We start from the raw sequence: 24,952 nt of genomic DNA, 5'->3' as shown, positions 1-24,952 counted from the left end.
GTTCATTACTCTGCGATACAGAGAGAGAGAGAGCATTGTTTGGATTTGAAAAAAAGCCAGAAAATTGGGTTTTTATCTGTTGAAGTGAATGAATTTAATGTGTGTTTTGATTAAAAACAGAGCTTTTGAAAATGCTCAACATTCGGAAAAATTTTACATCAGTTCCTCCTCACTTTTTAGTTTATTCATGACACGGAAAAGCACTCCAAAGTTAAGAAGTGCAGCAGGAATATCTGTGTGTGTGTGTGTGTGTGTGTGTGTGTGTGTGTGTGTGTGTGTGTGTGTGTGTGTGTGTGTGTGTGTGTGTGTGTGTGTGTGTGTGTGTGTGTGTGTGTGTGTGTGTGTGAGAGAGAGAGAGGAAACATTGTGAATCCTCCTAATCAAGACACATGGATTTGCAATCAGAGTCTGGTAAGAGACGGGTAATTAAGTCTGGGCCACTTCTGGGCTGCAGCGTTAACACACATGCAAGCAGGGGCGCGCACACACACACACACACACACACACACACACACACACACACACACACACTTCCCCCTAAACTCATAATCATAATTCTCTCAAACAAGAGTAACATTGACATCACATCCATGTCACCAAAGAGGCAGACCGCGAGAGTTTCTTTGTCCTTCCTTTACAATCAGGCTCGTATTGTATCAGCGATCTGCCTTTGTGTGTGTCGGCGTTCTTGGCTCACCTGTATCTAAAATTGTTGCCCACTTAGCTCTTATATAGTTCACCAGGACTTCTCTCTGACCCTGTGAACACTGATGATCCTGTTTGTGGGGAAAACGAGGTAGAGACAAAAACAAAAAGAGGGTGTCGAGTGTGAGAAACAAAGATGGAGGGCTAGGTAAAGGTAGAAAGTGACACCAGCATCAGTATTTCAAGTTTAAATGTTATCAGCAATAAAATGCTAATACTGCCTCAGGTAGTATTCACTAAAGCTGAGGGCTCTCATGCAAGTCTAACCAAACAATGAGTCAGGGAAACACGTTCATGCATTTCTGAAGATAAAAAGGTCCTTCAGGAACCCATCAGCTTCAACATGCAGCGCACGAAACTTAAATCTCACTTGTAGAAGTTACAGGAGCCGAGCCAGTCGAGAAGTCAATGATAAGGTTTAATGAATTTATTTTAATTTATCCATTTTATTACCCGTTTACAGGTAATGAATCTCAGGTGAAAGTTTTCTCTTTTTTTTACAACTAATAAATACAAATGACATATTAATTTTAGATGTTGATTCCGAGAACTGAAAAAACATCAAATAAAGATTCTTGACCGGCTTTATGAGATTTATAGACATTTTAAAGAATGGATTAATTTATACTGCAATACTGAAAACCTTATTTTATGGATTATTGATGATTGGGTAACCCTTTCTTTGATGCACCAGTGTTATAATCTGCGTATAACAATGTATAACTATAGTTATAAACACTATAGCAATAATCATAACACATTTTATGATGACTTATAGGTCAAGGATTGTAATACTTCTTAATATCTGGTCACTCACTGACATATTCTTGTACGTATCGAAGTGTATTATCATTCTCATTTTTTAATTGCATTATAATCACTGTTATAAAGCATCATACACATGCTGCTGGTGGCCAGGAGCCATGCAGGATACTGTGGGCTGCATGTCATTGTTTTGCATTCTGTTGCTGGTTGCTCTGTCTCTCTGTCACACACACACACACTAACACAAGCACGCACGCACACACACACACAGACACACTCCTGAATGCCCACCGGAGTTTGATTGAACAATGTAATTAGCTGTAATTAGCACTCATTAAAACTGTTAAAGATCCCCCCTGTCGTGTCAGGCTGCAGGTGTGTGTCTGACAAAGTTGAACACACACATACACACATGCTAACACACACACACACACACATATGCATACAGACACAACCTCAGCAAGACAACGATTGCAACAGCTGTGGCCTCTGTACCTTTGTATTTAATAAATGTTGACAGGGTTTCCACTTCTGCACCAAATCATTCATGAAGTCTTTGTAAACCGGGTCTATAAATGTTCTATATGACACTTGTGGAATATAACCATCTAATATCTGTAACCGCCTATCCTTTATAGAGCTGATTCCAGCTGACAACAGGCGAGAGGTGAGGTACACCTCGCAGAGACATGTGGATTATAATAATCTAGTAAATGCATGAATTTTTTAGCTGCAAATATTTAGCAGTAACTTAGATGACGAGTACCTGAAAGCACCTCACACTTCTCACACTTCACTATGAAAGTTTTGTGTAAACTATTTTTACGACCTTTTCTCCCTATAATTATAATAATCTTATAATATACATAATTATAATATCATGGACAGTGTATGCTTTAGGGCGGGGCTACCTTGTGATTGACAGGTCGCTATCACGGTATTGTCTGGGTGCTCTCTGTGTTTTCGTCTTACACTTTAAGCCCTGTTTTAGTTCATTAAAAGTTAATTGTGTGTGTGTGTGTGTGTGTGTGTGTGTGTGTGTGTGTGTGTGTGTGTGTGTGTGTTAAAGAGGGAAGTGGAGGCACTGCTTCAGGGTGGAAAACATGGTTTCGCACTCTGGAGGGGTCCATGGTGCATATAAAAACATGTGCACATACATATACAGTACATAGACAGGTCGGTCTCTCTTTCTCTCCTCTCTCTCTCTCTCTCTCTCTCGCTCTCTCCTGCTCTCCCCCTCTCTCGCTCCTCTTTCTCTCTCTTGCTCTCTCTCTCGCTCTCCTGCTCTCCCCCCCCCCCTCTCTGTCTCTCTCTCTGTCTCTCTCTCTCTCGCTCTCTCTCTCTCTGTCTCTCTCTCTCTCACTCGCTTCTCTCTCTCTCTCTCTGTCTCTCTCTGTCTCTCTCTCTCTACTCGCTCTCTCTCTCTCTCTGTCTGTCTCTCTCACTCGCTCTCTCTCTCTCTCTCTCTCTCTCTCTCTCTCTCTCTCTCTCTCTCTCTCTCTCTTTCCCTGTGAGTGGGTAACCTGCCACTGCAATCACCATGGCGATTGCTTCTCAAGTGGATAACAGACTGTGTTCGAAGCTGCAGACCAACATCCTCTTCATACTTAGTATGATATACAATTCAGTATGAAGTGCGTTAACAGTGCATTGGGAATTTGTGCATGCAAGAAATTCCCGGATGTACACAACAATTTCTGAATATGAGACGTGAGCTCAAATACACACACACACGCACACGCACACACACACACACAGGTAGCCAGGTTGTTGACAGTGTTCAGTGAAGGTATGAAGGTATGCCTGCCTGGCTCTTATTTCCCCCGACACCACCCTTTTTAGATCTCAAGGCTCATGAGCGCTTCAAATTAACAAGCGAATTGGATTAAAAAGTCATAATTGTAAGGAAGCCAACGCGGGCTTCAAAAGAGCAGCATCATGGATGAAAGAAGATAATGATGAATCCTAATGAGTGCTCCAAAAGAAGCTACTCAACAAAGTATTTTATTATTAACTGTAAATAATACTTATATTTTAATACAGCTGCACTAAAGTAAGTGATGTTTCTGCTGTATTTGACACAGAACAGGTATGTGCGCTGCATCCAAGCTTTCCACTAATGCAATGTTTTGTAAAATATCTATAGAGCGGGCGTTAGCGTGGAACTGTTGTGGCAGGATGATTTGTGCCAACAGCAGCACTTCAGAGATGTGGTTCACCTGTGAAATGTCACTAAAACAGAGGCAAGCTAAAACTGAAAACAGATATCTGGCTGTCTGTCCGTGCAGCTCTGTGGATCTCACTAACCCCAACTAGCACAGAGAGGCATTTTTGACAGCTGGGGTTTCTGGAGCACAAAGGTTTAGAATAAATAAAAGACTGGTACTGGATCAGGTTTAGATACTGATCAATTAAAAACACTCTGACAATCATCTTAGGGCTACCTCATTCAAACGCAAAACAATGTTTTGTGTGAACTACTCCTTTAAGTGTAGACATAAATATCCAGAATGGGTTATCTCTAAAGACTGTGGGCTCCTTTAAGACTTTGTAAACGTGCACACTGACAAGCGGTACAACAACAACAACAACAACAAAAGGAATAATAAAGTATAATTACACTCACACCGTCATGGAAATGCACAAAAGGAAACAGTAACACAGTAATATGTGTTATTCCTGATGAACACGATCCATGTAATGAGCCTCTGTGTTGCAATGTGAAAGAATACTCATGACTGTATGGGAGGGTTTGTGTGTGTGTGTGTGTGTGTGTGTGTGTGTGTGTGTGTGTGTGTGTGTGTGTGTGTGGTATGTATGCACTGTTTCTCAGCTTAAAATGCTTATAAATACTCCTTACACTCCAGTTTCCAAAGTAAATGTACAGGACTGTCTCAGAAAATTAGAATATTGTGATAAAGTTCTTTATTTTCTGTAATGCAATTAAAAAAACAAAAATGTCATGCATTCTGGATTCATTACAAATCAACTGAAATATTGCAAGCCTTTTATTATTTTAATATTGCTGATTATGGCTTATAGCTTAAGAAAACTCAAAAATCCTATCTCAAAAAATTAGAATAGTTCCTCAGACCAAGTAAAAAAAAAAGATTTATAACAGCAAAACAAAATCAAACATTTGAAAATGTCCATTAATGCACTCAGTACTTGGTTGGGAATCCTTTTGCACGGATTACTGCATCAATGCGGCTGTGGCATGGAGGCAATCAGCCTGTGGCATTGCTGAGGTGTTATGGATGCCCAGGATGCTTCAATAGCGGCCTTTAGCTCATTAGCATTGTTGGGTCTGGTGTCTTTCAGCTTCTTCTTCACAATACCCCACATATTCTCTATGGGGTTCAGGTCAGGGGAATTGGCAGGCCAATCGAGGACAGTAATGCCATGGTCAGTACACCAGTTACTGGTGGTTTTGGCACTGTGGGCAGGTGCCAGATCATGCTGGAAAATGAATTCCTCATCTCCATAGAGCTTTTCAGCAGACGGAAGCATGTAGTACTCTAAAATCTCTTGGTACACAGCTGCATTTACTCTGGGCTTGATGAAACACAGTGGACCAACACCAGCAGCTGACATGGCTCCCCAAACCATCGCTGACTGTGGGAACTTCACACTGGATTTCAAGCAACTTGGATTTTGCTCCTCTCCAGCCTTTCTCCAGACTCTGGCGCCTTGACTTCCAAATGAAATACAAAACTTGCTTTCGTCTGAAAAGAGGACTTTGGACCACTCTGCAACTGTCCAGTGCTTCTTTTCCATAGCCCAAGTCAGACGCTTCTTCCGTTGTCTTGAGTTCAGAAGTGGCTTGACCATGGGAATACGGCTATTGTAGCCCATTTCCCGGACACGTCTGTGAACAGTGGCTTTTGATACCTGGACTCCAGCTTCAGTCCACTGTCTTTGAAGCTCCCCCAAATTCTGGAAGCGACTCTTCTTCACAATGCTGTTAAGGCTGCGGTCATCTCTCTTGGTTGTGCAGCGTTTCCTGCCACATTTCCCCCTTCCAACAGACTTTTTGTGGATGTGCTTTGAAACTGCACTCTGTGAACAGCTTGCTCTTTGAGACATTTCTTTTTGTGTCTTACCCTCCTGATGGAGGGTGTCAATGATGGTCCTCTGGACAGCAGTCAGATCAGCAGTCTTCCCCATACTTGTGATTTAGTTTACTGAACCAAGCTGAGTGTTTTTCAAGGCTCAGGAAACCCTTGCAGGTGTTTCGAGTTAATTAGACGATTCAAGTGATTCGTTGAACACCCTACTAGTATACTTTTTCATGATATTCTAATATTTAGAGATAGGATATTTGAGTTTTCTTAAGCTGTATGCCATAATCAGCAATATTAAAATAATAAAAGGCTTGCAATATTTCAGTTGATTTGTAATGAATCCAGAATGCATGACATTTTTGTTTTTTTAATTGCATTACAGAAAATAAAGAACTTTATCACAATATTCTAATTTTCTGAGACACACCTCACAGTATATTGCTTGTGAATGTTCTGGCACCTTGAAGTCACCTTGTTATTCATGTACTGGACAGTGAGACAGGTGGAGAGACACTACCTGTCTCACATATGGTGAGAGACAGACCAAACTTCTTGGAGAAAGAATGCAAACTAAATCACAAATCACGCATACGTCTTTATAAGGATGTTTTTTTTGATTAATTCTCAATATAAATAATACCTAATAGAGAAAAAGATATTCATTTTCTCTGTCATTGGTCAGATAATTACTGAAATATCAGCACATCTACTCACCCGAGAGCTTTTTCCGAGCGACTGCCCAATGATCCAACCACTTCTCCCAGAGTACAGAACGCCTGGCCCAGAAAGTCCTGCAGAGTGGGAGAAAGAGACAGAGTAAAAAAAAAAAACAAGGCTAGGGAAGTCCTGATCCGATCACACAGATCGGTAATCGGATTCTTTGTTTTATTACTTTAGCTGTCACACGTGTGCAAATTGACATACAATAACTCTCAGACATAAAGAAACAAAAACATATCCTTATCCCTGATCCAAATACCTCCATGTTCCCCACCGGCAGATAATACTGAGCCCTCCCCCACCGGCCCTCACACCTGCTCCCTCGCCGCTTTCCTGGCAAATTATTATCACCATCACATGACACTTTACAGCCGACACTGACAGAAAGGCAATGATATAGAGAGAAACTACATTTGTTTGAATGAAAATGTGGGATTAGTCTGCCAGTATAAAACAATAGCACTGCGCTTACTAACGTATAAAACACACCTACTGTAACACACACTGTTTCAGATCCCTCTCTCTAGTCTAAATGTATGGAAAGCTATTACAGAAATGTGCCGTCTTGATCTAAATTTCACCGAGGGCCAAACTGTGGAGACGGTTTGTCATTATAGGACTCTGTCTCTAATATCTGACTGGAAGCCGCTCCAAGCACCACTAACATAATGGATTCTCTTTGCTCCATTGATCCTCTTCTGTTATTGTGTGGTCATATCTATCCATCTACCAGCTCCATGTCAACCGGTGCAGTTCATTTATCTCCTCAGTGTTGCATACGTACTGTCACGTGACTTCAAGATGTCATAAACACATTTGTTTTTGGCCACAATAAGGGCTGAGATAGCGTTTGGATGATATGTCCCACTGTGCATTATGTAGAGGCTGTGCAGTAAAGTCACAGATCACAGAGCAGCCGCAGGAGAGTTGGAGAGTTTTGCTGATAATTTAAAGAGATTAAAAACAACAGTTTCCTGCCGGAGGACCCACAAGTCATTCTCATTTTTGAGTTATATATATATTTATATTTACAAAGCAGTAGTAAATTATTTAGTAGCCATTAGCAATGATAATAGACACAACTTAGAAACCCTTTATAAAAGGTGATTCATTACGGTGGTTTTGATTTGCTATAAATTTCCGAAATGCTCCAAATAGATCAGCCTGGCTTCCTATCCAGTGGGATCTCATAAACAGGACAGGACCCCCCCCCCCCCCTCCCCCACACTGTCTCGACCTGTCCTTCTGAATTTTACACTCCTTCTCACCCAGTTCCCAGGTGTGCCTGCAGCCTGCTGCCTGCTAATACCACAGCACAGCAGTTTGCTGTAATAGCGGATGATGGCGTAATAAAATCTGCTTCCTGTGATTCTGGATTCATGGGACTTTTATGAAAGTGCAGAAAGCACAACCTCGTGTCCTGTGCCTCTACATAGGTCCTCGATTATGCCCATTATATTTATTCCCCTGCTGTCATGAAATGGCTCTACTGAAAAAATTATAGTATTTCACAGAAGCATAGTGCAGTTAGAAAATGTAACATAAATACAACCAGCTTTTAAAGCTCCTTACATTATGCCCCTTGATAAGGGATTATTCCATTTGAATTGCTTTATTCCAGTAAAAACAACATAAATAAAAAAGAATATGCAGGAGCAGATTGTATGTTTTACGAGATCATTCCCTTACTCAGCTTATATATTGTTAGTCTAAAGCAGCAGCCGACGAACATTAGCATTGTAGCATTATTATCGCCCTCGGACGCAAAACATGTCTAAGTGTTGTTCTATCATTATGTTCAACTCTGTAAACTACAAAGAAAGCACATGCACAATGTATCTTATGTGGTAGTCTTTACCGCCACTAGTGTAAATTGAAACATGCTGAAATATAACATGCTCGTCTATCTGACAGAAGAAGTCACGTGACGCTGTGTGTATGTGGGATGATATGTGAGCAGATGGGTTGGGTTGGACACTGAAGAGCAAACACTGATAAGAGCTAAAGGCTGCAGTGAGTCACTGTCTGCAGCTCTGCTCAGAGGCACACAACAGTCAGGTGAGTGTAACTTCAAATGAGCTTTTCACAGAAGCATACATATTGTATACACAGTTGTAGAGTTTTTCTCCCAGGTGGTGGACAAAAGCTGCTGGATAGAAAGAGGAAGCAGCGCCCGTTTGCACACTGGCTTTTACGCCGGAGCTATAAATGTAAATGTGCAGATAGCGGTCAGAGTTTATGATTAGTAAAGACAGCTGTTGCTGCTGTTATCTTTTATTGCCTCACATCTTTTGTATTGTTGCTATGACTTCCCTGCATTGGTCAGTGACAGTATTGACCATTACCACAGCAAACACCTGCACAAACACGTATGAGATATCACAGAAAAGCTGATTTCATGAAAACAGACCAACACAGACCTTCAGGATGCACATACAGCTCAGTGAACGGATCAAAGTTCTTCAATTAAACTGTCATTTCCTCTTTTGTTGCACAATACCAGTGCTAACCTTTAAAGGAAAAGTTAGACATTTGGACATATGAAAAATAACTGGCTGACTCTAAACATTACCCATGATGCAGTAGGCAGGACACAGCTATCCCTGGCAAAGACCAAGTTGACACATAGTTGTTCCTAATTACCGTTATGCTAATGACTGCTATCAGGGAAATGAGTGTTTATTTAATTTCTAGATGAACTGCAGGCCTTGGAGGGAATGTGCTATTACGGTAGATGATAAACACACTCATTGTAATGGCCAGATTGCTGTTATGTGGCTTAAATGAGGCTAATGGGAGGTAATAACAAGGACAGCAATCACGCTCACACAAACACTCACTCACACCCACAGAATGAAATCAGCAAAAGTGTGAAGAGACAAAAATAGATGCAAACATTTCCCAATGTGCGCACAAAAACACACGCAATCAAGGCAAGTTTAAGTACTCACGTGTTTTGACAGGATGGGGCTCTTTGAGTCAACATCATACCTGTGGCAAAGAAAAAGGAAAAGAGAGCGGGAGTCAGTGCTTTAGAATAAGATGGAGGGTGACAGGAGCTCAGCTGGGAATACGACAGGGATTACAGACGGAGTAAATCAGTAATGGGACCAAGCAGCTTGTCAGCGACGATCTCACCAGAGGCTCTGGGTGTTTCACTTCCCAGCATCACAGGCTCACAGGCATCCTTCATTAAACCTCCACTAAATAGACCAACTGGCAGTAAGACATGTGAGAGAGAGAACCATACGAGTAAGTAGGTGTTAGTGTTCGTATCTCTGCTCGTTAGTGTGAGCTTCAGTGGACTTTTTTGATGCATGTGAATATTCTGATTCCTCCATCACACCTGCAGCTCTGTCATACGCACAAGACTTGCAGAGAGGAAACATTAGGTGTCCAAAAATGGCCTCCTGCTGTGCAGAGGCTACTCCAAGGAATGGGAAGCAATAAGACGAGCTATTCACTCAGCAATTTGAGGTCATTTCACAGCTCAGGTCATTTCATCAGCCACTAAAAAGGGATTGCTCTTTGCAGGGGAATATTCTGGATGAGCATTGAGGGGCAATTTATATACTACAAGAATGTAGTCCTGTGTGTGTGTGTGTGTGTGTGTGTGTGTGTGCGTGCGTGATTCTAAATTAATCCGATTCCAAAGCATGACTAAGTATTCAAAATGATTAAACAATCACATGATATCTTATCATCAGTGCCTTCAGAGTCTCTACACTCATCCGCCCTCTGGGAAATGATCCACCGTCAACAAATGTGTCCGCACTGACTCAGAGCGACAAACAGACAAATCCCCTACTTTCTATGTTATCATGTCATTCGAGACTGTTTCACTGTAATTATATACAGCTATGAATTAAATAGAAGACCTTTGAACCCCATTTTCTGCTTCTCACTGTGACCTTGTGACCTTGTGAAGAAGCAAGACAAGAGTCCAAAGCTTCGCAGCTCAAAGTGGAAGGAAGACATTATATCTTGTACTTTTCTGAAATCCATACATATAAAAAAAGGTACACAGACTTGCAGAGAGGTCTATCACACACAGTGCAGTCTCATCATTCATATTCAGAGGACACACTGATAACACTTTCACACAGATCCCATCTTCATGGCCCAGAGAGAGTAAACGATCTTTCATCTGCCATCATCTCAGACTGTTAACCTCTGCGGCTGTAAGACATGTTAGCAGGCTCGGTCCACGCACACGCATGTGCATGACACGAGCAACAACACACACATGCACACACATGCACACACCAACAAAAGACCAGGATGCTATTTTGTTCCTGGGATGTTCAGCTCCATTCAGAAAACCACTCAAGTCACAGCAAGCAGAGACACATGCATTCATACATTTATTCAGCTACCTGAACAAATGACAAGGCATAGAAACTCACACAAAGTGTTCCTACACATCCTGAGCATCAGAACGTCGCAGCACTCCAAAAACAGAAAGTGTCTTTGCGTAACTGCTTTAGAAAACCCACTCGAGTTCCATGTAAATGTGAGATATGACAGCTGTTCTGATAACAAAAAGATTGTATAAAAAAGCACCTTCGTGTTCTTTATTTGTATATTTCAGTAACATGTTTCACCATGTATGTGTGGTAATGAGTTGGTTACATGTTGTCACACACAAGTGGAGCAGTCAGAGTTGATATGAAAGGTTAAAGGTTTCTCTTCCCCTCAAGGAAATCTGTCGGCTCCTATATCACACCCACCGTCCCCTGGAACCCTGGCTGTTATGGTTACCATGGCTAAACCGCACACATAGCTAGAAGCTCGTGCACACGCGAGCACACAGGGTTGTCACCATGGCCACACACGGTATGTGGGAATGCACACGCGAGATGCAGACATCAGATCAGCTTTAGTCTTGCGGGTCTTTCCACGTAGCCTGGTGACAATACGAGGACGTGTTGTGACAGAGCAGCTGAGATAATGAAACACCAGCACACACACGATACACAGGGATACTACCTGCGCCATAAGAGACCACATACTATGATCCACTGCAAATACAGACAAGTTACCTAAAAAATTAACCACATTCTCCTTTTCCCTCATATTAAGGACAGTGAGAAGGGACTTTTTTTTGACACATTGTAACAGTATTGGGTGTGAATCTGTCGATATCTCATGATTCGATTCTAATTCAATTCGATTTGATGCTAATTTTAGGATCTACTCCAGAAAATTACATCATGAAAGCAGAGTACAGTGTGTATAAGATTATGTTTTTATATTTAAAACAGTTATATAGACTGATTGCAATAATGTAAACATACAAAAGGCAAAGCTAAGACAAAAGGTGACATTTATTTAACGCTAAACTTGCTCGAATACAGTTTTTACAAAATAGTATTTCTCAATTTTCAGTGACTTCAAGAATAACAAGTTCGAACATTTAAAATGCAATTTGTAAGCTTAACCTAGCTGCCTTTTTATTGTATTTATATTTTCAACATATTACACAATAACACTCGACATAACTCTGACTTGGTGTTTAAGTAGCATTTTTGTAAGTTGTGAATCGATTTTGAATCTTAAAAGATAAAAAACTCAAGTCTTACAAGCCACATGAGTGTTAACACTGGTGGATCAGTGTAGAGTAAGAAAGTTTGTGTGCACACCCCTATACCCCCCCCCCCCCCCCCCCCCCCCCCCCCTAGAAACAGCTATGTGACGCATTCATTTTAGATATACACTGTTGAATTATCTAACAGAAAATATATGTTTGCAATTAGACCGGGATTAATGCCAATACATCTGTGAAAATAGAACACTTATGCCTCCACCCACACACAAACACACGTAATGTATGCAGAATCACAAACTCCTCTTCACAGAGATCCCAGTTGGGTTGCTGACGTGGCTTCCCTGGTTCATAGATTATAATATAATTAGTCTCCATCTAATAAAATAAAGTCACTGAAATCCCTTCTGTAATTCAATGAAACTGTGATCTGAGAGCAAATTAAGAAAGAGAATCCCCTCACCTACAGGCAGGCTGGAGCTTTAATAAATCTAAACACCGACTGTCTGCTACAGATAACATCTTATGCAAAGGAAGGCTGAGGAAGTGTGAGATGCTGTCATAGAGCTTAGAACACACACATATACAGTGTCGTATAGTGTACCTGTATATGGGACAGTACTCACTAGTACAGGATGCAGAGATTCAACCTTATTAAGTGAGTGACTTTCACTGTAAGGCCGACAGACAGATGCAAAGCAGGTTAATCTTAAATATGATAGTTAGCATAGTAATGAATCCAAACACATGAAGCTGACCCAGTAAAATACTATAATTCTGTGCAATAAATCAATTTGGAGTCGAGGTAAAAGAGATTTGTCCCTGTTAAATCTTTAAAAATCTTGCCATTAATATGCATTACTTTGTCTGAAAATAACTTTTCAAATACATTAATATGCTAATGCAGTTTGTTAAAATATCCTACTTTTTTAATACATATTTGTATCAAATTAAACCCTTTTTCTGTCTTTGTTTTATGATAAGCTGATTTTATATAAATAAAACAAATATTAATCAAGTGGCACATGCATTAGGTAATCCACTTAACATCCTCTCAATTTACATACATTAGATTAAGAAACTGTGTAACTGTACAAATCTAAGATAGAAACAACATATTTACAATAAAATAATTATGAAATAGAATAATTTTCTCATTTTGCAGGTGACTCTCAGGAACTCATAATGTGAAATAGATGCTTTCTGGAAGAGGAGTCAACTCTTGAACCTCAAACGTCATCTGACATTTTCAATCCCTGATGTCAGAATCAACGTCAGCAAATACTATTACCACAATGACACACAATGACACGCACACGCACCACACACACACGCACCACACACACACACACACACACACACACACACACACACACACAGGTGTAGACATTACTTACAAGTCAAATCTGAGGTTTTGTCGCTCTTCAAAGAAGTAGTCCAAAATGAATTTCCGCACAAAGTCGGGGTTTAGCGTGTTGTCTATCACCTCTGTTCTCCCAAACTAGACGAGGAAAGGAAGAATAAGACAGATAAGAACAAAATGTTGAATGGTTGATCATCTATGAAGACGTCCACGTTGATGTGAATGTTGTTTTAATATTTCTGCAGCTCACCAAACCTTAAAACTTTAATCTTAAACAAATCACAGTTTTTACTTTGTGACGTTGCAATGAGTCATCTAAATAACTATTCACATTGACTCCTCAGGTGACACGTCAGGGGAGAGGATGGTTACAAAAGATAATGTCCAGCGTTAAGGCCGATGTCGGCCGTCGGTGAGCGTCTGTCGGCCACAGAGACTGTCGGCAAAATAAATCACTCTGATTGGCAAGACAAAGGCGACATGAGAATAACTGGCAATGATTGGGGCTGCAAGATTTGGCCCCTCATTTACACAAATGAATATTCATCATTGTGAAACGCATTGCTGGTTGCAGTACAGTCAAACGTTAATAAGTTGTACTGGTTGTGTCTACAAGCACAAACAAATGACTCTGACCATAATGAGTTCACAAGAACTTCAATAATGATATTACTTTCTTTGTGTCCACAGTTTCTACAATAGCCTGACTAATCAGCTTCAGTTGTAGATACTTTAACCCTAATTAGCTAGTTAACTGAGTTGGCTACAGTTAACTGAGTTGGCTACAGTTAGCTGAGTTGGCTACAGTTAGCATGCTAACAAAGTAAACTAAGATGGTGGACTTCCCAACTTCTATCTGTGGATGTGTTGCTATGGTGTTTGTATGCGCAAAATACCCCGTTATGCATTGTTATCAACCTGTATTGCTAACCGTGCTAGAATTGGTATTGATAACTGTTCCGACTTATTGTACTTGAACTCGACTCGGATGCGACATCGTTCCCAGCTCTGATTTTTGACATCCAATGTAAACGGACCGCAGCATTAGTTAGCATGATAGCATGGGGATATTAGCATTTTGCAACTTTGTAGAGCTGCTAGCATAGCTGTAGCATCTTGCTGTACCATAGCTAGCGAAATAATCCATGTAAAGACTGAAGAGAAGTGGATTTTGTTACAGGAGAAGATTTAGAAGTGTTTTCTGCTTTCTTTCTTCACCATTGGAGTCTCTTATATTTCTATTTGTAGTACAAGGATACATTTTGGAAGAAGATTGGTGACACAACACAAACGCGCTCTCTTTAGTTCTCACCTCTCTCCACTCCTTGTTGCCCATGCCTTGTGTGTAGAGAACACAAACTGTAAAGAACAGAGACACATAACATGATAACGTAACATTAAAGACACATGCTGATATCATTAGTTGTTTTTTCGTCAAAACCTTCTCAATTATTCATATACCAACTTGACCTAACAACTACTTTTTTATTAGCAATACACATATATTTATTAGCTGATAGCTAAGCTAACTAAGAAAAGGATGTTGGAACATTACTCTTGTATAACACCAAGCAAAAAAAGAACAAACTCCAATGTCATGGTATTTATTGGATCCATCAGAATATGACTAACAAGCCATAAATGCATGAATTATAAATAATACAACCACATCAAACACATAATAGGTGTATTCATGAAGCCCGAACAGGTTTCAGACGGTGACAGACATAATTTCAGGACATTATGGCATTTTCCTAAACGGGACGTTCAATAAAAGGCAAATTATTGAGCTCATCATCATACACTTAATTTCTGGAGGCCTTTGATGTGCTTTTCAGATAGCACACACACACACACACACACACACACACACACACACACACACACACACACACACACACGCACACAACCGAGAGCAGTGTGTGCGTTCAAATTTCTTATTGTCCGTAATTTTGACAGACAGGTCGTAAATCTCCAGAAAAAAATCAATCAATGACGGAAAATATTTGGTTAACCTCTGATTGAGAGTCTTGGATTTTTGGATCACTCTTTATATTTGAAAGCTCTTTTTACCGGCGAGGTATCTTTATGTTTCACGTATCTCACATATTCTTTTCCCTCCTCGCTCTTTCCCCTGTCAGGCTGGTTCATATCAGGAGTTGGAAGAGGCTGTGCTCAGCATAATCCCAAGTGCTACTCAGCACGCGAGTCTACATGTATGGTTAAAGACTGCGCTCCACCTCCTCCACCTCAGCCTCATCATGTTAGTCACCGTCTTCCTCATCATCGTGTTCATCACTGCCATCGAGTCATTTTTATCCCATGCCACAGTAAATATGCTGACATACTATGTTTTGCAAAAACAGTATGTTTGTGTATTGGTGGGTCATACTAGAGCACCTGATATCATAATCCCACATTTGCACACACACACCTCAAGATGACAAATATCATCTTTGATAACAATGATGTTTTTACGGGATGAATTTTACCCTTAATCTCCCACCCATACTCACACACACACACACACACACACACACACACACACACACACACACACACACACACACATGGTGAAGAATACATCCAGCATTTACAAACCGCTATCAAGCTTTCTTAAAGGAATAGTTTCATATAAACTGAGTAATTAATGACACTTTGCTCTCAAATAAAGTAGTTATCAGAAGTCTTCTAGCAGGCGAGTGGAAGTCTCCAGCCAACAGCTGACATACAGGAGAGTGGTATTGATCTTCTCTTCCGACTCTTAGAAAGGAAGTGAACAAGCTTGTTTCTCAAAAGATTGATCTTCTCCTTTTAATTTACTGCCACTAACAGCATTATCATAATGATTTTAACTGCTGGAATAAGAGAGGAGCATTGCTACTCTTTATGTGACTCTACAGGGAGAAGCTTCTCAGTTGACCTCATGCATTTCAGACTTCTCCAGCCAAGCTCACGCGTCATGAAAAACACAAACACGTATATACATGAGTGACTCATGACCACATACGGCAAAACAAAAGACCTTCCTTCGGTCCATAATTCATATTTCACCCCCTTCCACTCCATTTGTTCCCCTTATTTCTCATTCTGAAGCTCAGAAATGATAAATAGACAGTCATGCACCAACAGAAGCATCACGAGGAGTAAGTAAAGAGAGAGCTGGTGGATCTTACTTGGGTCTGATTTGGAGAAGGTGTCTCTGTCCAGCAGGTTTCTATGGAGACACAGAAGGGAGAGTAGTGAGAAACAGTTTCTTCGTCATCCAAATGTGGCAGTGAAAGCATTTTAACACAAAGACTATTTATGTACTCTGCTGGCCATGAGTCAGCACGTTACCATCACACTGTGTTTACAGTATCCCATGGGAAAGATATCTAAAATACTATATATATTCTACCAACTTCTCTTAAAGAGATTAAAAAACCAGAAGTCTGATCATGTCTCATGAAAAGGTCAAAAACAACAATAAACTACTCGCAGGTTTAACCCGTTAATTAAAGCCTAAACTGTCCATAAATACTTATCAAATGTGTAGTAATCCACATCTGAAAATAGTCAAACAAAACTATTAAAGTTTTAAACTATTAAACAAAACACTATTTACTCCTGATTGTTGTTTGCATAAAAAATACAGTGCCCAGCTGAAGTTTTTATTTTATTTTAAAGAAAGTAAATATCAAGGACTTTATGTTTCCAGTGGGAACGAACGGGCTCGGGGGGGGGGAAGTAGAAACAATGAGTCTATTTGAAAGAACATGAGCTTCTGTCCATAGCATCCTACTGCTTCTTAATTCCCACAGTGAGCATAAAAGAGTTGGTTTCAGTTAAACCGACACGAGGAGACAAACTGAGCTACGTGTCCAACATGAGCTCCACGTCCACAGCGCTAAAACATTTCAATGTTTGTAAAGAAGCCCCAAAATACACGCAAGTCCTCCCACGTCACATAAACAGTAGGAAGCACGTCCACAAACACCGCAAGTTCCTCCACCACAAATCTTCAGGGCACAAAGTGGATTAAACTTATATCCAGAATCTTTATTTATGGGTATTCAGATTTTTATGGCTCCTCATTTCATGCTTGAAAAGCACTACGTCTAAGATCATATTCTCTATAGTGATATATTGTGCAGCCCTCTGTCGAGGCAAACCATTCAGTTTCAGCTGAGATGAACAGTAATAAAAAATGAAGAATTTATGTTCCCCAAGAAGAAGAAAGAAGAGGAGGGCTGGGGAAACTAAATGGCCCGATATGAAAGTGGCATAAGACCTTATGATTAATCCTGATTTGTGAATAATGAGATAAAGGATGGTGAGGATGATGGCACCTAATGATCTGGAGAGGAGAGATTGGGATCACTAATTTGTCAATGAGGTTAAATCACTCTAGCTTGTTAAGAACCTCCACAAGAATTCAGATTTACTCTCCAATCTACTTTCTTTCATCCATGGAAGACTCCCGGATGTTTCCTGGATGTGGAAGGGACATGGAAATGTGCAATGATTCCCATCATCCTATCAACCCGATTGTGAAAGGCCGTCAGACACAGCCCTGAAACATGGAGAGTACCCGGGCTGCAAGCTGGTTTTCACTAACTGTAAGAGATTTATTTCCTGACGTTCAGTTGTCTTTATCGCTTTTCTTCTTCTGTACTTGTCAACACTACCGATGGCTTTTTTCTCTCTTGGGTTTGTTCTAAAAACAAAAACAGCTCTGTCTCCACTCGCTCCCGCCTGCTTGTTCGCAGACTTGCTTGTTCGCAGACTTGCTTGTTCGCAGACTTCCTCGATCGCAGACTTGCTCGTTCGCAGACTTGCTTGTTCGCAGACTTGCTTGTCAGTTTACTCGCTCGCTCAGTGGTAAATTGCAGCTTCACTTGTATTGAATTTGTAACACGTCAAAGCACTTTGCACAATGATTTGCAAGACTTCTGAGAAATTTGAAGCAGGTATTTGTAGCATTTGTCTCAGGTCACTTTGTTATTCCCTCACGTGATCCAAAGACACACAGACTCAAAATGACCTGTAGGTGTTTGTCTATGGTGTTGTCTATCCGCCACAAACAATCTGATGGACACAATGATCCAGCTAAGATGTTTACATGTGCAGAAACCTTTTCATTCTCTCTCCTGTTCACACGCTTTAAAGCACAGCCGGAATAATGACTGTTGCTGCTACTCCAGAAACAACACAGCTGGAGGAATATTGTGTTATGAGCAAAAAGGTCTGGAAAACCGGTTTTATCTTAGTCAAACATGATTTAATGGTCCAACAAGTGGGAGATGCTGTGACCTAGTTAGTGCGGAATCAAGAGGATTTTAAAAGACAAGTTGTGTTTTATTGTATCTTCCTCTAACAAGTATTGTGTGTGTAGCAAAAGCCTGATATACTGTAGCTCATAGGTCTTCAACAGGGGGTCCGCGGAGGTACTGCAGGGGGGTCGCGAAATTGTTTGTAGATATAGCAAAGAATTATATAAAAAGACATTTTTGTATTTAAAAAAACGACAGCACCCCCCTAGCACAGAACTCCGACAGCACCCCCCCCCCCCCCCCTCGCACAGAACTCCGACAGCACCCCCCCTTCGAACTAGGTGACATGTTCCTTAATTATGATTTAACAATTAATAAATTATCATAGTAATTGTTGATTAATTAGATTTCAATCATTTAATCAATTAGTCAACTAATAGTTTGAGCTCTGCTCCTGTTTGAGTAACATTTGCTAAATATCACAGTTCCCAGCTCTTAAAAAGAAAATGCATCTACATATTTGTGGCCCAATTTTAAAGATCTATGTCTTGATGCTGTAATATTAAATTAGACGCTTTGTGGATAGACTGTGTTCTGCATCGGCTGAACTATTCCTTTATCTAGTGTCAGCACTTTCACCGTCACCATCTTTGAGTTAACCTGGACATAGAAAGCACTTCTACACGCTAGACTCTACAAACTGTGATTATCGGAGTCATTTCCCACTCTGTGCCCCCCCCCCCAGATGCAGATACAGTTAGGACACGTGTTAAAATACACTTTCTCCCTTTAAGAGCAGATTTGAGGCTCCACGCTCTCTGACTGGCTGCTGCTCAAAGCACATCACACATGGTGAAACTCCAAATGGGCTCCCCCTGTGCACGAATGTGTGTGTTTGTGTGTGACTGTGTGTTTTTGTGTGTGTGAGTAAAACACATTTTCAGGATTTCCACTTCAGAGGATAATTTGAATGAGTCATGGCTCTTTTTCTCTCACTCCTTCTCTCTTTTCATCCAGAGGCAGGCAGCGGAAAGCTAAAAGCTGCCATCCGAGTCACAGAGAGGTCTGCAGGAAAAAAAGGTACCACGCTAAAATAGTGTGTCAGTATTTTTAGGACTGAGTTTCCCAAAAACGTGTGATTTGGATTTTACGCCTTTTTAGTCAAATAAACGACAATCTTTTAATAGAAAAAGATAAATATGTCAATCAACTCATCGGCTATGACGACCAGCAGTGGAATCCTAACGTTAATAGGAAAGAGAAGTACTCGTGTGTGGCAAAAAATATTGATTTCTTCCACAGATTTCCCTGAGGCTCTGATATGTTTAGATGCAGCCTCTTTCTCTCGCTCATCCTTCCCCACAAAAACACAACCTTTGGCATTTCTGCGAACTCTCGCTCTTCCTGGTGCGTGCATGTTTATTCACACAAAACACACATTGTGAGTCATTATTTCTTCTTTTCTTTATCTCGCTTCTAATCTGTTACCACATCTAAATGAAACTACAAATACTTCCTCTTATATAAAACCCTAAGTGACTCAGCCTTAACTTGGTAAGAAATCTAATCAATTACAGAGTCTGGGCAGTATGCTGTGATAAATAAAAAATAAAAAATACAGTCCATGACAATCTGTTAAGATGTAAAACAACATTTTTCCTGCCGGAGGACACATTGCACCCTTTTCCAGCTTTCACCTATAGCCTACAGCTTTTAAAGCAATTAGTGGGAAAGAACAGAAACCACGCATGACGCAAAGCACAAAGTCAGTTAAGTTAAGCTTTTATACTTAATATATTTCAATGACATTCATTTTCTTCTGATTTGATAAGAGTTCCTCCATGTTTCCGGTGTTATTCATGCGTTCTGTCTCCAGAAAATATGCAGATTTAATGCAGAAGAAATTAGACATGCATAGGAATGATCCTTAGGCTATTAGGGAAGCCACTGGCTAACAGTTATCAGCTCACAGCTAACAGTTATCAGCTCACAGCTAACAGCTCACCGCTCACAGCTCACCGCTAACAGCTAACAGCTAACAGTTCACAGCTAACAGCTCACAGCTAACAGTTATCAGCTCACAGCTAACAGCTCACCGCTCACAGCTCACCGCTAACAGCTAAAAGTTCACAGCTAACAGCTCACAGCTAACAGTTATCAGCTCACAGCTAACAGCTCACCGCTAACATCTCACCGCTAACAGTTAACAGCTCACAGCTCACCGCTCACATCTCACCGCTCACCGCTAACAGCTAAAAGTTCACAGCTAACAGCTCACAGCTAACAGCTCACAGCTAACAGCTAACAGCTAACAGCTAACAGCTAAAAGCTAACAAAGTGGACACAATATGTCCATGCTGGATTAGCCTCTAAAACAGGGGTCGGGAACCTATGGCTCGCGAGCCATATATGGCTCTTTCGATGACACAATATGGCTCGCAGACAATTTTGAGCTGACATTTTTAGTAATCAAGTAATAAATAATTATATTGTGTCATTTTAAAGTAAAACTTTTAGCAGCAGATTTTTTTTTAGTTCTCCCCTCTCCTTTCCTCCGCTTTGTCTCTGACTGTAGGTGTGTTCGCACGTGTGTGTCGGCAGTGAAGCCCCGCCCTTCGCGAAACCGAGCAGAGGAGAAACTGCACAAAGCAAGCAGTAGACCAGGGGTGTCAAACTCAATCACAGAGAGGGCCAACATTAAAAACTGGGACTATGTCGAGGGCCAAACACGGTCCACATTTATTGAACAGGATACACATATTGGATAAAGTGCAAAAAGATATGGAACATATTTAAGTCAACTGCAAATGGATTGCTGAGCAGTTCAATTTAAATGTCTGAGCTGCAAAGTAGGCAAATGCGCTCAGTTTATGAGCAGAATGCGCAGTCGGGAACACAGCGGTGGAGATGTTTGTCAGTGTTTGGAAACACGTAGTGACCAAAGTTTCCTTCTGCATCAGAGTCTCTCTCAGGCAGCTCGGCTTAGAAAGCTCTCACTGCATCATACATGTCCGTGATCACACGGCCCTGAAGCTGCAGGTTTAACAGTGAGATGCCTCGTTATGTCGTACAAACAGTCCAGCTCACATCGTCCCAGAGATCTGTGGTGTCTTTCCCTTTGCTTTCCAAAAACTGGCAGATTTCCTCACGCATCTCGAAAAAATCTATTCAGCACTTCCCCTCGACTCAGCCATCGCACCGCCATGTTCAAAATGTATCTCCTCAGGAAAGGACTTACATTGACTCTTATAAAGTTTCCTGTCTGTGTTACGGTGCTTATTACATGTTCCATCTCCAGAGCTTTACAACACAGCGCTTCCTGGTGTAAGATGCAGCTGACGGTGTATCTTCTCCCGCATCCTGCCCACTAATCCGCTCTTTTCATCACATCGCAGGCTCCGTCTGTCGTCAGTCTCGTCAGTTTGTCCCAGGGCAGTTTCATTTCTCACACATTTAGATACTTCATCGAATATGTATTTCCCCGTGGTTGTGCCATGCATTGATTTAATTACCAAAATCGGCGGGCCAGTTTTGACAGACATATGATATTTTCTCACGGGGCAGATATAATTGCCTTGAGTTTGACACCCGTGCAGTAGACACTGAAACATGCACATAAATGAGATAAATAACGTAAGCGTTTCGTTTATTTAATAAAAGAGCACCTGTTCAATGAAACACTGATACCGCTTTTAGTACTCGGAGACGTGTTAAACTTAAAAATGCAGGCATAAAGTTGCATTCAATTTTATTAAATATATGGCTCTCAAGGAAATACATTTAAAAATATTTGGCTTTTATGGCTCTCCCAGCCAAAAAGGTTCCCGACCCCTGGTCTAAAAGAATCATTCAATGCCCTCCAGTTTTACCATGTTGGTTCTTTTATCTTTTAACTGTAAAGATCTCACATTCTTCAAATTTATTTCTAGCAGACTGGATGATGTTTCAGGATATTCTTTACACATATAATAAAAAATGTGATCTGTAGCATTAATATGCAGTTTATGTGGGTCACCACATGCCATCAAATCGAATGTTCTTCAGGGTTAATGCAATGCATCAGTATCCAATGCAAACCATGGAAATGGTTCCTTATGTCATGAAGCTAAAAACAGAAACGTCGATGTTTTGTAAATGCAGTACATGCTTCTTACAGGACAGTGAGTGACGATAGGCTACTAAACCAGATGGTCATTTTGAACATTTTGAAGTTTTAATAAACTTTTTCTCTCTCATATTTTGAACTCTCAGCTCTAAAGTACAACTCACTTCTTATATACACAAATACACATGCAAAATACAATGCCAGCATCCCGTCGCACTCCAGATACGACAGTGTTGATCTCAGATCTGACTATGTTGCTGTCAAACCAAGCTTCTCCTCCCTGGGGTCAGTTCCCTGCCACCCTGGTCATGCCTCTGACGCATCACCTCTGACAGCTGTCAATCACAAAAACTGGAAGTGAAATATGACACAAGATGGGCGGGAAACACATACACACAGACGCTCCCTCGTGCTCATTTGCTTTCTCAATCGCTCTCTGCGAGTGTTAACAAAAGGGGAGGGGAGGAATTTAAGACGGGGACGAGAGAGGCAGTCAGAGAGACGGTCAGGCAGCATCTTCAACTGATGACAACTCTGTAATTATGTCAAACGACTGGTTCTCTGTGTGTTTGGTCAACAGGGAGAGCCACACAATAACATGGCAACCATGGCAACTACTGACAGCCAATTGGGGCCACTTGACTGACTTGACTGACAGTGATGGGTGTGTTTCTCCACCCGACTCCACAAGCAGGGATTATATCAGTGCTGTGGTGTTTGTTGTGCTCACCTTTTCTCCTCTCTAGCTTTGCTATTTGCTATTATCCTCTTTTCCCTTCATCTCCCCTCCTTTCCTCATCTCCGGTTCATCCCTTTCTACTTTCCCATTGTCCTCCCTGCCCCTCCTATTCTTTAAATGAATTAATATATCTATTGTGCCTTTTGGACTGTCTTGAGAGGCAGTGTGTGACAGTGTGTTACCTGGGTGACACAACAGCAAAAACCCTCCCGGGACCCTCACAACCCTCTCCTACGCTACAGAAATAAATTGGGTTTTTAGCCCACTGGAGGAGGGAGGACAGGAGGGGAGAGGAGAGGAGAGGAGAGGAGAGGAGAGGAGAGGAGAGGAGAGGAGAGGAAAGGAAAGGAAAGGAAAGGAAAGGAGAGAGGAGAGGAGACGAGAGGAAAGGAAAGATGAGGAGAGGAGAGGAGAGGAGAGGAGATGGAAGGAAAGTTGAGGAGAGGAGATGAGATGAGATAAGATGAAAGAAAAGGAAAGGAAAGATGAGGGCAGAGGAGAGGAGAGGAGAGAGAAGAGGAGAGGAGAGGAGAGGAAAGGAAAGATGAGAGGAGATGAGAGAGGAGAGGAGAGGAGAGAGAGGAGATGAGATGAAAGAAAAGGAAAGATGAGGGCAGAGGAGAGGAGAGGAGAGGAGAGGAAAGGAAAGGAAAGATGAGGAAAGGAGAGGAAAGGAAAGATGAGGAGAGGATAGGAAAGGAAAGGAAAGGAAAGATGAGGAAAGGAGAGGAAAGGAAAGATGAAGAGAGGAGAGGAGAGGAGAAAAGCAGAATAAAAGAGTTAGAGGAAATAAAGAAAGGGGAAGGAAATGAAAGAGAATGGGAGAAGAGAAATTGAGAACTACACTGCAAAAGGACAGAGTTGAGAGAAAGAAACAGGACAGGTGTTGAGTGAAAGCGTTGCACACTGAGGAAGAAGAGGCAGGCCGTCTGATTGGACGTATCAAACTTGTCTTTAGCTGCTCTATTTGGACTCCAGGCTTAACTAGAGGCAGAGAGAAAGAGGGGGGTTTAATAGCTACAGAACATGGTGGTGCAGAGATCAGAGGTTGTGGCTCCTGCCAGTTATTTTATAGGTTATAAATTAAGCTAGATTTATTGATGTATTAGTCCACCACTGCTAATATAACTAGAAGGGCACTTGGAGAGCGCAGACATCCCCCAAGGCCGTTTCCTTGTCCTTAAAAAAAGTCCTACAGTGTAAAATAATGTGTGTATCCGCCCCGTGATTCGGATTATACCTCCATGACTTGGTGACTCGCGATTAAACTAAGCTTCATTTTGGCTGTTTCACACTCAAAGGAAGGGAACTTCATTATTTTTATTATTATTATTCTAAGGCCTGGTTCTCATCCAGAGATTAAATCTGATATTGTTTATGACACAGATATGTATCACTCAACAGCTGCTTGATACCTAGAACTTGCCTTTTTTGCTTTTCATCACACTTCTTCCACTTCCTCTCTGCAGTATTACAGGATTCTTTATTTCTACTCATCTCCTTTTCTCTCCTCTTCTCAGGGGAAAGGGGTTTTTCTCAGTGAGAGCCCAGAGCATTATTTCCTGTTCTGACTTCTTCTTCCCCTCTCTCCCACCCCCTCTCTCCCCCCCGCCCCCCTCTCTCTCTTTCTATCTGTCTGTCTCACACTCAGTTTGACCATGACCTGAATAGACTCTGTGGAGACGACACCA

General features: G+C 41.2%; 1 protein-coding gene across 1 annotated transcript in view; it reads right to left on the bottom strand.

Moving 5' to 3' along the window:
- The window catches only part of LOC115028590 (copine-8), a 67,435-nt gene that overhangs the window by 29,743 nt on the left and 12,740 nt on the right, over positions 1–24,952 (bottom strand). Inside the window, exons 2-6 of the mRNA XM_029462461.1 lie at positions 16,339–16,379; positions 14,475–14,521; positions 13,197–13,300; positions 9,206–9,245; positions 6,249–6,325 (exon numbers count right to left, since the gene is read on the bottom strand). Coding sequence (XP_029318321.1) covers positions 6,249–6,325; positions 9,206–9,245; positions 13,197–13,300; positions 14,475–14,521; positions 16,339–16,379 — 309 coding nt within the window. The remainder of the gene's footprint in view (positions 1–6,248; positions 6,326–9,205; positions 9,246–13,196; positions 13,301–14,474; positions 14,522–16,338; positions 16,380–24,952) is intronic.

This window comes from Cottoperca gobio, chromosome 23, assembly GCF_900634415.1.
Source record: "Cottoperca gobio chromosome 23, fCotGob3.1, whole genome shotgun sequence".
NCBI classification, from domain to species: Eukaryota; Metazoa; Chordata; class Actinopteri; order Perciformes; family Bovichtidae; genus Cottoperca; species Cottoperca gobio.
Note: the sequence above shows the minus strand (reverse complement) of the source record. Positions and strands in the feature narration are given on the sequence as shown.